Here is a 13,151-nt window from a genome sequence, read left to right as displayed (position 1 = left end):
TATATACATACATATATATATACATACATACATACATACATATATATATACATACATACATATATATATATATATATATATACATACACACACACATATATATACATATATATATATACATATATATATATACACACATATATATACATATATATATATATATATACACACATATATACATATATATACACACATATATATACATATACATATATATATATATACACACATATATATACATATATATATATATACACACATATATATACATATATATATACACACATATATATACATATACATATATATATATATACATATACATATACACACATATATATACATATACACACATATATATATATATACATATATATACACAGAGAATGATAGACAGAGTAGACAGACACACACATATATATATACAGATAACAGAACACATTATAGGATAATGATAATGATATATAGATGAGAGATATAGAAATAATATATATAGAAATAGATATACACACATATATATACATATATATATTATATATATATACAATATATATACATATACATATATATATATATTATATATACATATATATACGATATATATATATATATATATATATTATATATATAATTTTACTTATATCTGCATAAGGTATATGTAATATGTCTTCTTTAAATAAGGGGCCATTAAAAATCCCCCCACCCCAACATAAAATGGTTTGACCATTAGGACAACGGCTGGCTGCAACTCAGAAAGTTTGTTCCGCTGCAAACTAAGAATCACAGCTGCACAGAAAAAAAAATAAAAGAAAAGAGAAAAACAGAAGATGACACTGAAGGCGTGAGGGATTTCATGATGGCTAAATATTTTTTTAAAACTGAGGATGAGGATAAGGGGGGGGCACCTTTTCTTTTACGGAAACACTTAAGCTTAGCGTCAAATGAGCAGAAAGCAAAGGGATGGCAGAGGTCCAGTCTGAAAGACAGAGCGGAGCAGGAGAGCCAGCTGAGGTGGGGAGCTTGGTGGACAGAGACAAAGGAGGACAACGTAGCAACATGTGGCTTCAGGGGGGGGGGGGGTTCTGGGAGAGACAGCATGTGTTTGAAGAGGAGGCAGAGAGAGCCATCCCTAGCGATAACAGAGACAGTGCAGGTGGAGGGGCTTGGAGAGTCTGAGCATAGTGGCTCAGAGACGGACCACCCCGTTAATTTCAATGATTCCGCGTTATGGCCAACAAAAATTACTGATTCTGATCGACTGAATGCTGTGCGTTTAATGGCAAAAAGGAAGCCTTTCTCAGAGATGACAAATGAACTGCCAGCAGATTCAGAGGGTCTAACCACATTTATGATGTGAAGTCATCTAAGTCTTGTTTGGAGGACAAAAAAAATATTTCTGTAAACAGAAGATTATTGAATAGAATAAAAGGCATAAGAGAATAAAGTATACAGTTAAGCTAAAAAATTTTTGGTGTGTGTGTTGTGGCGGCAGGTGAAGAGGGGGGGCCCAAAAATACTTTGTTGTCCCGGGCTCTAGCAAAGCTGTCAGCTACCCTGGTGATCTGGAACGGACAACAGAAGTTCTCCTCTCCCCGCCCTTGAGCCACTAGCGCCGCCGTATGCGCAAAAGGAAACAGCGAAGCAGACGTGTGGGCCTGTGCAACCGGGTGAAAGCTAACCCACACAGACCATCTGTACTAAGCCTCATCCTGACCAACGTAAGATCTGTAACCAACAAACTTGACGAGATATGGTTAAAAATTGATGCATATAAGATGGACAGCTGTTTAGCATTTTTTTACGGAATCATGGCTTGATGGGAATGTATCCATTGAAGCTGTGCAACTAGCTGAGTCCTCTCTGTTAAGATTGGATCGCATGACTACCGCAGAGAGGATAAACGGTGGAGGCCTGGAAATTTATATTCACAACGTCTGGTGCACAAATACAAGGACGATCGGATTATTCTGCTCCCCTGACCTTGAGTATCTAGCAGTTAAGTGCAGACCATTCAAACGTGCTAGAGAGTTTAGCTCTGTTATCATAATTGCAGTTTAAATTCAGCCGAAAGCTAATGCTAAGTCAGCCCTTGAGGAGCTTTACTGCCTTATCACCAGTAAAAGGAAAGGTCAGGAATGGAGCAGCAAACCATAAAATACCTTTTATATGTACAGAGTATGTGTAAGACCATATGAATATTGCAAGTATATGTAGCAGCAGGATGTATTGCAAAAATGAACGGACCATATGATAAAGCAGATACCACAGTTACTTAGTGCAATGGTGTTCACACTGACCATGTAAAGTGACTAATTTTGTATATATCGTGGATGAGGGGGATATTGGGAGTTTAGAAGTCTTATGTTGTGTAGAATTAAGCTTTTGTGGAATCTGTTCTGCATTTAAAGCTGCTGAACCTCTTGCCAGAGGGTAGCAATCCATGGTGGGGGTGGGAAGGGTCTTTTATGGTTTTCTGAACCCTAGCCAGACAGTGTCTGTCAGCAGTGTCATGGATGACAGAAAGCATTGTCCCGAAGATTCTCTCCGCTGTCCTCACCACTCAGTCTGAGGCATTGCACGCCCCAGACCAGACAGCTGTGCAGCTGGTCAGTACACTCTTCATTGTACCTCTGTAGAAAGTGGTGAAGACAGGAGGGGCAAGGTTTGCTCGTCTCATCCATTGCAGAAAGTGCAGAAGTTGCTGTGCTTTAGTCCCAAGAGCAGATGTGTGGAGAGACCAGGTCAAAGTATCTGTGATCTGCACACCCAGGAATTTGATGCTGCTGACTAACTATACTGCAGTGGCATTGATGAGGAGGGGTGTGTGACTTGGCCGATTTTTCTCAAGTCAATGATGATCCCGTTTGTGTTGTTGACATTCAGAATCATATTGTTTTTGACAAACCAGTCCACCAGGTGTTTCACTTCCTACCTGTAGGCCAGTTCGTTTCTCCTGATGAGACCAGTCACTGTTGTGTTGTCCGCATTTTTAATAATGTGGTCTATAGAGAGAAAGACCAACCTTAAACAGGGGAGGAGGCCTTAGGTTCCAACTCTCAAAAACTTACAACACAGCTATAGGGTTAATTCCGGCCAATCATCACCTTAACTCTCACCCTCATTCGGGTGATCAAAACATTGTTCCTTTAATGCCAACTATTGTTATTGTTGGCAATAACAATAGGGTTGTTATTGCCAAGCCAATAACAACCCTAACGACTCCTCGTTACAGAGGAGTGGACCAGTTTCGGTCCAATCTGCTGGCTTAATGGTTGTAACGACTGCCCATTACTAAGGGGTGGACCTGTTTCGATTGAATTTGCATGTTATCTAAGCCATTGCAAGGCCTTTGCCGGGCAATGGTATAAAGCTTGATACTCATCATTACTCCAGACTTTTTGAATTGAGAAAGCTTCCGGGAGAGGAAGCGAAACGTCTTCAACTACGGAAAACAAGTCCAGTTGCTTTGTTTTTTACTTTTTTTGGAATGACCATGACCTGGATGACTGAGAATCTTCACAAGCATAATGTGGTCTATACTAAATGGCAGTCTAGGATCATCAGGTTGAAGGGCAGCAGTTGGAATGGAAAGTAAACTAGAGTTTGGAAATGATTTGGCCCTTCACAATTTATCATGATTAGAGTGAGTGCTGCTGGGCAGTCATTCATGATGAAATTGTGGGTTTTGTGGTAACTGGTATGATGGCTGCAGTCTTTTTTTATTATATCCTGTCTGGCAATGTGGCAATTAGAAATGTCTTAATGCCAGGGGGGCCCAACAGATTTTACTTTCACACGTGGAGCCTTACTGTTTTCACCATAGTGTGCCGCTTGATCTGCAATAAAGTTTTTATGCTGGGACTATCTCATGTTAAATGGACACACTTAGTGGAGACCTGAAATGTCCCAGGAGAAAGGGCAGTACAAACCCAACCGGACAAATAGACAAACAGAAAACTACGCACACAGTCACCTTCACTCGTTCCCACCCTAGTACCCCCACATGCATACCCTCCTACAAAAGAAGAAGGACGCAATACACACAATCGCACTCACCACACACATCATATATTCCCAGGTCCAGGCACCGGTACTCCAGAGGGGTATCCAGCCCCCACGACCAGGGAGGTGAACCCTAACATCAACCTGACCCAACCGGTCCTGCTCTGGTCCTAACCCCCCATCCCGGCCCCAGACCAGACAACCCATGGGCCCACCCACCCGGAGATGGGGCCAACATGAAATGAACGGGCTAACCAACCAGAGCCCCCGCACAAACCCTGAGGTATTACCTCGCCCACCCCTGACCCATATTTCAGGGGATAGGAGAAGCACCAGCCCCAGTCCCGGCCGATCACCTGGACCCAACGTCCACCACTAGCCAAGACCCTGGACTAGGTGGCCCACTCTTCCCCCAGGCCACAGTGGCAATCAGAGAACAGGGATATGAAAAAGACCCCGAGCCTGCCTCTGCTTGCTCAAATGTCATGTTGTTGCAGGTTGTTTTCAAGTGTGTTTAAAACTGGGATGGCCAAAAAGAGGGGTCCCCAACCAAAGGTAGCTGATGCCAGCGCATGCCACCAGGGGTGAGGCAATATAAACAATTTTTAAAAACAAGCTCCGGTGACTTCCGGGAGGGACAAGCGATGCAATAGACGCAGTTTTCAGCGCTCCCCGAACTTATCACTTCTACTGATTTTTTTTACTCTTTTTCACTCCTAACAAGTAACCCAGCAATAACCTGACCTTATTTGGAACAGAATCATGCCTCCAAAACCAAAGAAAGATGAACAAGACCGCGAAGAAGCAGCTAATGTCACCGCATTCACAGCCGTGCTAACAGCTAAGCTAGCGGAGACTAAAAGTGAACTGCTAGCTGAGATCAAAGACACCTACACGAGGTACGAAGCAAGGCTCATCAGTTTCCAGAACTCCGTTGAAGACCACGACCAACGTATTGCCAGTCTGGAGCAATTTGCAAACTCCACCAGTGATGAGCTAACTGACATGCGGGCTGAGCTAGCGGCGGTAGCTGCGGAGAATACTAAGCTGAAGGCTAGGCTGATCGATCTTTCTGGGCGAACCCGCCGTAATAACATAAGAATCGTGGGTCTGCCGGAACAAATAGAAAGCCAGACTAGACCAACTGAGTTCTTTTCCCAACTGCTATGTGATGTGCTTGGTGCGGACATTTTGTCTTCACCGCCGAGGCTGGACAGGGCTCACCGCACGCAGCCTGCTAGGCTAGCACCCACGGGTAGGCCGCGGCATGTCGTGATCTGTTTTCATCATTTCCAAACCCGGGAGCTGGTTGTGCGGGCTGCCCGACAGCTACGAGGCAAGCTGAAATATAAGGATACACCTATCCATATCTTTGAGGGCTACGCCCCGGAGGTTTTGGAACAACGCACTCAATACCGAGACGTGATGAAGAGGCTGTTCGAGTTAGGCTACAAGCCCGCTCTGAGGTACCCTGCTAAGCTAACTGTTGTGCTACGCGACGGATCAAGAAAACTTCTGCCCTCCGTAGAGGAAGCTGTGGACTTTGCATCCCGTCAACGTCGACAGAATGAACCAGAGGTGAACTGACTTTAGCGTCCCTAAGTGACGATCACGGAGCTCTGACTTGAATATTTGCCGCAGTTTGATCATGGCTGTATGTTTCTGTTCAAAGTGTTTCTTCTGTATACTTTGAAGAAGGTTATTGGTTTCATAAATATGTTCAAATGTTGAATAAGCATAGTTTACAGGTCTTTACTACAATGCCTTTATTATCGTTGATGACTTGTTCTGGTGCAACAAGATGTGACGAAGAGGGGTTGAATTTATATAATTATCATCGGAATGCTTTTACACATGGCTGGGGGGTTTCTACTTTTTGGATCTTGGAAGTTTCAAAGGTGTTTGACACCAATGTGCAATGGACACTGGATTTTTTTGGATGTATGGGATACTTTAGGCCATGGGGTTTAATTTTTTATTTTTTTTCTCCCTATCTCTTTCCCCTACTCATGTCTTTTCAGATACCTGCTACTCTACGCTTGGTCCCACCAGATACATGTTGGAAACCTGTGTAACATTTCCATATCCTCAAGAGTACACGAAACATGACAACAAATGCAAGTACCACACTTAAATTTGTTTCTTGGAATGTGAAGGGGTTGGGTAGCGCTGTTAAATTGCAACGTGTAATGACCCATTTAAACCAACTTAAAGGGGATATCTATTTCATCCAGGAGACCCATATGCTTAACAGTCATATCAAAAGGATTAGGAAACAGTGGACCGGTGACATTTTCCACTCAACATTCAATTGGAAGGCCAGGGGAACTGCAATAATTTTTCGTAAAGGCCTTCCTTTCATTCCAGAGAAATCAGTTCTAGATCCCAATGGCAGATATGTCATGGTTTCTGGGAGGCTTCGAGAAATGCCATTTCTCTTTGTTTGTGTTTATGGCCCTAACTGGGACGACAGTCACTTTATATCTCAACTTTTTTCTTCCTTTCCAGATGTCGAAAATCACTATATACTTATTGCAGGGGACTACAACCTGGTCCAGGACCCTTTATTAGACCGTTCTTCTAACAGGCCTGCCCCTCTTATGAAGGCAGCAAAAACTTTACTTGCGTGCTCTCAGCGACTTGGTCTGGTTGATCCTTGGAGACATAAATTTCCTTCTACCAAGGCTTTCTCTTTCTTCTCACATGTTCATCACTCTTATTCCCGGATAGATTCCTTCCTGATGGACCTTAGATTAATTCCAAATTTTGTTTCCACTGACTACCACACCATTGCAATATCAGATCATGCACCAGTTTCCCTTGATTTGGCACTACCCTACCGGTCAAGCCCATTCAGGCAATGGAGATTCAACTCTGTTCTCTTAGCAGAGGACAGTTATCAAGATTTTATACGTACCCAAATCTCCTTATTTTTTGAATTAAATGATGTGCATGATATCAGTAGGAGTAGCCTTTGGGAAGCATCTAAAGCCTACATGAGAGGCCAACTTATTTCCTATATTTCTAATAAAAAGAGAACTGAAACTGCTCGCCATAATGAGCTTTTAAAGGAAATCAAGGAAGTGGATGTACAGTATGCTGCCAATTCGGATCCTGACACCTATAAAAAACAACTCTCTTTACAGACAGAACTTGATCTAATTTCCACTACATCTGTTAGAGCTTCTTTACTTAAATCTAAACAACTTTTTTATGAATCGGGTGACAAGGCTGGAAAACTTCTTTCATATCAGGCTCGGGCCGAAGCATCCTCTCGACTTATACCAGCTATTAATTCCAGCTCTGGTGAAACTACCACTGACCCAAAGGGCATTAATGATGCTTTTGTTGAGTTCTATACTTCTCTCTATACATCCGACCTCCCACCCTCTCCTGATAATATATTAGATAAAATCAACTTTCCTTGCGTTGATGAAGAATTGGCAGAGCGACTTGGTGCCCCAATTACTACATTAGAAGTTCAGGAGGCCATAGGTTGTCTTCAAGGATCCAAATCCCCTGGACCTGATGGGTTTACCACTGAATATTATAAAGCTTTCTCCACTTTGCTTAGCCCTTTTCTTAAAGAGGTCTACAACGAGGCCTTCTCTCTTGGCCGGCTCCCTTGTACCCTGTCGGAGGCTACGATTTTGTTGCTCCTTAAGAAGGATAAAGATCCTTTATTGTGTAGCAGCTATAGGCCCATTTCCTTGTTGAACGTGGATTTTAAAGTCCTAACTAAAGTGTTGGCATTACGCTTACAGCAGATACTACCCTCAATTATCGATCTAGATCAAACGGGCTTCATGCCCGGGAGGCAGTCCTCATGCAACACCAGGAGGCTTTTCAATATCATCACTTCCCCTAATGCTACAATCCCTGAAGTCGTTGTGTCCCTCGACGCCGAGAAGGCCTTCGACAGGGTTGAATGGAGCTTTTTGTATAAGGTATTGACGAAATTTGGATTAGGCAAGACCTTTGTTGATTGGGTAACACTTCTGTATTCTTCACCAAAAGCTTCAGTACGGACTAATGATGTTCTTTCTTCCTCCTTTCCTTTGAGCCGTGGTACCAGACAGGGCTGTCCCCTGTCTCCGCTCTTGTTTATTTTAGCAATTGAACCCCTAGCCCTCTGGCTGCGTGCAGAGACCTCCTTTAAGGGCATAACAAGATTTGATATAGTCAATAAAGTTTCGCTATACGCAGATGACCTTTTGTTGTATGTTTCGGATCCTATTTCTTCTTTTCCCGCTATTCTAAACATTCTTAATGAATTTGGCATCATATCAGGCTACAAACTTAATTACCAAAAAAGCGAACTTTTGCCCATTAATGATGCCGCTAAAAAGCTCCCTCCCTCGACAGTACCGTTCCGTTGGTCTAATAATGGTTTCCGATACCTGGGTATTAAAATTGTGCTATCTCTTTCTGACCTATATAGAGTAAACCTTACTCCTTTAGTGGAGAGGATAGAAGCTGATTTTGCTCGCTGGTCAACTTTACCCATCTCGCTCGCTGGCCGAATAAGCTTAGTGAAGATGGTGGTTCTTCCCAAATTTCTTTACATGTTTCAACATCTTCCACTTTTTCTAAATAAGTCATTTTTTGTAAAATTGGACATAATGATTTATAATTTTTTATGGGCTGGGAAGCCGGCTAGAATTCGCAGATCGGTTTTACAGTCTCCCAAGGAGAAGGGAGGATTTGCCCTCCCAGTTTTTAGATATTATTGGGCTGCGAATGCACAGAAATTGTTGTTTTGGATGAAGGAGGAAGACCCTTTGCCAGTCTGGGTACAGTTGGAGAGGAAATCTTGTCCGTTCTCACTCCGTTCAGTCCTGTGCTCACAACTTCCTCTACAACGTTTAACTACTTGCTACTTAACTACTTAACTACTTGAAAATATGGAATCAGTTTAGGAAACAGCTTGGCCTCTCAAATCCATCCGCTCTGACATCAGTGTTTAAAAACTGTACGTTTGAACCATCCAAAGATTTAGCATATAAAATCTGGCATGATAGTGGTATCAAGTCAATAGTAGATCTCTATTCTGAAAACATTTTCTCTTCTTTTGAACAATTGTCTGTCAAATACCATCTTCCAAAACACCACCTTTTTCGTTTTTTCCAAGTTCGTGACTATGTTAAGAAGTTGTTCCCTTACTTTCCGAATCGCCCTCCAGAAACCTTATTGGACTCTCTTCTCGTAATTGATCCTAATCTTAGAGGATGTATCTCAACACTCTATAAGCTTATTTGGTCAGAAACCTCAACACCCGCAAACGCAGTTAAATCAGCTTGGGAGGAGAGTCTTAACATTGTATTCACAGAACAACAATGGACATCTGCACTGGCTCTAGTTTATTCATCGTCCATCTGTGCCCGCCATAGACTAATTCAATGCAAAGTTGTTTACAGGGCTCATTATACCAATTCACGACTAGCGAAAATTTATTCTTCTGTAAATGATGCTTGTGGCAGATGTAAACTCTCGCCTGCCAATCACTCACACATGTTTTGGTCATGTCCCGAGTTGAAACTATTCTGGACAGGGATTTTTAAATCACTGTCTGAAGCATATGGTTCTCTGGTAGTCCCCAATCCAATGTCTGCAATCTTTGGGATGCCCCCTGCTTCTAACTTGCCTAAAGGAATGGAGCGGGCTATAGCATTTACCACGCTTTTAGCTCGTAGGTTGATCTTACTTAACTGGAAAGATTCTCAACCCCCTTCACATGCCCGCTGGATTCGAGAGGTGCTTTACAACCTCAAAGTAGAGAAATTGAGGTTTTCTCTTAGAGGCTCCATAAAGTTATTTCAGGCTACATGGGACCCTTTTCTTAGGTAATTTGACTCTTTGAATCTTCTTGACCCTGAGGATACTTGAATGCCCAACAGGATCTCTACTTATCTATCTACATTTACATTCATGTCTACCCCTTTTTTGATCTGTTTTTCTCTTTATACTTTTTATTTAGATATAAAAAAATACATTATTAAAATTAATGTATTCTATGTTTTTTTTGTTATTTTTTTGTTATTTTTGTTTATTTGTTTTTTGGCCTGTGGGTGGGGTGGGAAGCCAGGGTGGATTGGGGGTTGACAGATCTGTGACATCGAGATTGTATTGATACTTTGATTTTGTCCCAATAATGTCTGTCTTATGTTCAAAATGTTCAATAAATAAAGTTGGAAAAAAAACAAAAAAAACAAGCTCCGGTTAGCCAGCCCGCCCGAACCGTGCAGACCCCAGTTACCCAGATAGAACGAACACCGAGAAAATTTATTTTTCATTTAAAAAGATTAACGGCTAAATAAATACATGTATTATTTATTTTTTTATTTATTTTTTATTTCATCTTATTATCGTAGTAGTTTCAGTAGTACTAGGCCACAAACATCCAGCATCTTTTTACTGAAAACAGACTTGGACACACCAATTCATTAAAACTGCAATAGGTAACTTTGTAATGTGCAATTATCCCTTGGATGTGCAACAAATATTTAGACATACACACCAAAATTCCAAACCAAGACAGGAAAAACAAAACAAAACAAATTCTAAACACTGTGGTAAACTGATGGTTAACCTCCACTTCTTAAGTCCTAGAACAATAAGAAAGGGTTGAAACAGAATAAACCGTGATAGAAATTATTTTTGACCTTATCACACTGAGGCATGATAAGTTGCGTAGTTGATATTTCGATCAGCTCGCCGTTTAATCTTGTTAAACATGCGACAAATTCGGTCAGAAAATCTCGGCAGATACTTTCAAAGTTTGACCGTGGGGTTTTGCATTGTAAAAGAGTTGACCTTCGTCTGGCTGCCTAGGCTTTTGTAGCAACCTGTCTTCAAACCTTTCGGTCTGCTGGATCACTGGAGAACTGACTTTGTGTCTTTTCTTAGGCCTATTTCCTGTCTGAAGATTTAGGACTCAACGCTTGCTTTGTTTCCTGTTACATTGCAAACGAGTGTTCCAAACAAGCTGGGCATATCTGCGGGTTTCATGCATGGAAAAGTTACTTTCCTTGCAATGCATGGTCACTTCATAACGGACATTGTCATGTAAATTGTGAAGGAACAAAGAACGAAGACAAAATGGGTCTTCTTCAGGATCTGGAGAATTACATCCCTGAGAATAAGAGTTTCTTAAACTATAGTAATAATCTCTGGGTGTTTTATTTTCCTGTTGACTAACGCTGAAAGCGTCAAGAGTTATTGAAGCCTGATCCCTGTACACAGAATATTCTTCTCTTAAAGCTTTGCAAAGAGCTGAATAACTGTCACAAATCTCTGGAGGAAGAGCTTTAATGAAAACATGAATGCTTCTAGCTGTTATTTTCCAAATAAGCTTTAGTTTCTCACGAGATGAGGGAAATGGCAGGTCGAAAAGAAAGCGTTCGACTTCCTGCAGATAATTATGAATGTTGGAATCATGATTATCTGGGTCGAAGTGTTTTATTTCACGAGCAAGAGACTCAAGTTGGCAAAAATGGAAACTGTAATTACTAGGTGGCCCTGGACCACCTGGGAAGTCAAATTGGTTGTGTTTGTGACCTGCTGGAGGTCTGTGAACTAACTTTTGATGTAAGGAAGCATGTTCCTGATCTAATTGAGAGCTTTCCAAGGTGTGAACTCTGACATGTGGTGGTGGCTTAGGTTGGTGTGGACCACCTTTGTGATTCTTCTGGCCCTTAGGTGCCGGCACAGAGTCAGGACAGGTGGTGGTATAAGTCAGGTGTGATGTCTGCTCATCCCTCCGATCTGAACCACCTGTGTCTGCAGAGTTGTTTACCTGGTACTCTTTGGGGCTGTCCACTGCAGCAGGATGAAGCAGGGCTTCATCATGGACAGTCTGACTTCCAGCATCTCCCATGGAGTCTGTGGAAGTACTTCCTGTAAACTCAAAATTTAGAGGTTCTGTTCTAAATTTTGGCAAGACTGGCTCTGTTCTAGGTGCTGCGTTATAAACTGCAGAGCTGTTCTGTGATTCCAGCTCCTGCAATGATTCAACCTGCTGAGGTTGATTGTGTGAAGATTTCACCTGAAGGGTGGAGAACACACTTCTCTGGTGAGACGCAGACTCGCTGACATCAGGAGCTCTGAGGTCCTTGGTCTCAGCGTCAGCTTCCTCCATCCTCACCTCGGCCTTTGAGAGCTCACTCTGTCCAAAACCATCTGATGCTCAACCTGTAACTGAAGATATTGTTCATCTTCTAGTTGTGACTTACATTGATATAACAATGTAAGTTGTCCCACAACCTCTTAAATCTGAGTCCTTTTGGTCGGAATCTGAATGAAGTTAAATAATTTAAAGAGTTTTAACCTTGCTGCATGCGATAAAAAGATTAAAGAACTAATTAACTCATCTGCAGATAACTTGATGAGGTCGGCAATGACAACCTTCTGCCTCTCTATGTCTGCTTGGTCCACCAAAGTTAAGTAATTTCCCTCTGGGATTATTAAGTATGTCTGATTCTGATTCAAAGGTGCAGCTTCAGATGTGAAATGGTAAATGGCTTGTACTTGTATAGTGCTTTTAACTAGTCTTGACAACCTCCAAAGCGCTTCACACTACAGTTCAGTCATTCACCCATTCACACACACATTCACACCCTGACAGTGGCGAGCTATGTTAGTAGCTACAGCTGTGAGAAGTTCTGTGAGAAGTTCTGGCTCCATCTTGCTAACACAAAAACAAAAGTTATGACAAAACTTTAAAAATAACATAAATCCACTCTGTAAACCTATGCTTTTATGTTTAAACATAAATTTTGCAAATATTTAACAGGTGCGCAGGTTGACCGTTCAACACGTGACTTATGACGACACTATTCTTTCAGTGTTAAGAACGCTAAACCTTTAGGACTTACGAGCTCTGTAGGGACTGCTTACCTTTCTTTAGGAATTACTAGCTTTTGCGCAAGGCTTCACCTTTTAAGGAATTACTAGCTTTTTTAGCTTGTGCTTCTCACCTTTGTTCTAAGGCAAATTAGCACTTTAAGCTGTAAGAGCATCACCTCCCTTTCCACAAATAGGGTGACACCTCAGATTAACTAGGAGTTAAATCTGGAGACAAAAGTTCTACACAACATGAACTAAGCTTTTAAAATGTCTTGTTAGACGAATATGCAACGCACCTTAGGTTA

The 13,151-nt window shown here is 41.6% G+C and overlaps 1 protein-coding gene across 1 annotated transcript in view; it reads right to left on the bottom strand.

The window, feature by feature from the left end:
* LOC118559150 (A-kinase anchor protein 6-like) overlaps positions 1 to 12,522 on the bottom strand; it is a 182,720-nt gene extending 170,198 nt beyond the window's left edge. The window contains exon 1 of the mRNA XM_036129860.1: positions 11,798 to 12,522. Within this exon, the coding sequence (XP_035985753.1) occupies positions 11,798 to 12,139 (342 nt within the window). The 5' untranslated portion in view covers positions 12,140 to 12,522. The remainder of the gene's footprint in view (positions 1 to 11,797) is intronic.
* Positions 12,523 to 13,151: the final 629 nt, after the last annotated feature.

Source organism: Fundulus heteroclitus, unplaced genomic scaffold, assembly GCF_011125445.2.
Source record: "Fundulus heteroclitus isolate FHET01 unplaced genomic scaffold, MU-UCD_Fhet_4.1 scaffold_240, whole genome shotgun sequence".
Classification (NCBI taxonomy): domain Eukaryota; kingdom Metazoa; phylum Chordata; class Actinopteri; order Cyprinodontiformes; family Fundulidae; genus Fundulus; species Fundulus heteroclitus.
Note: the sequence above shows the minus strand (reverse complement) of the source record. Positions and strands in the feature narration are given on the sequence as shown.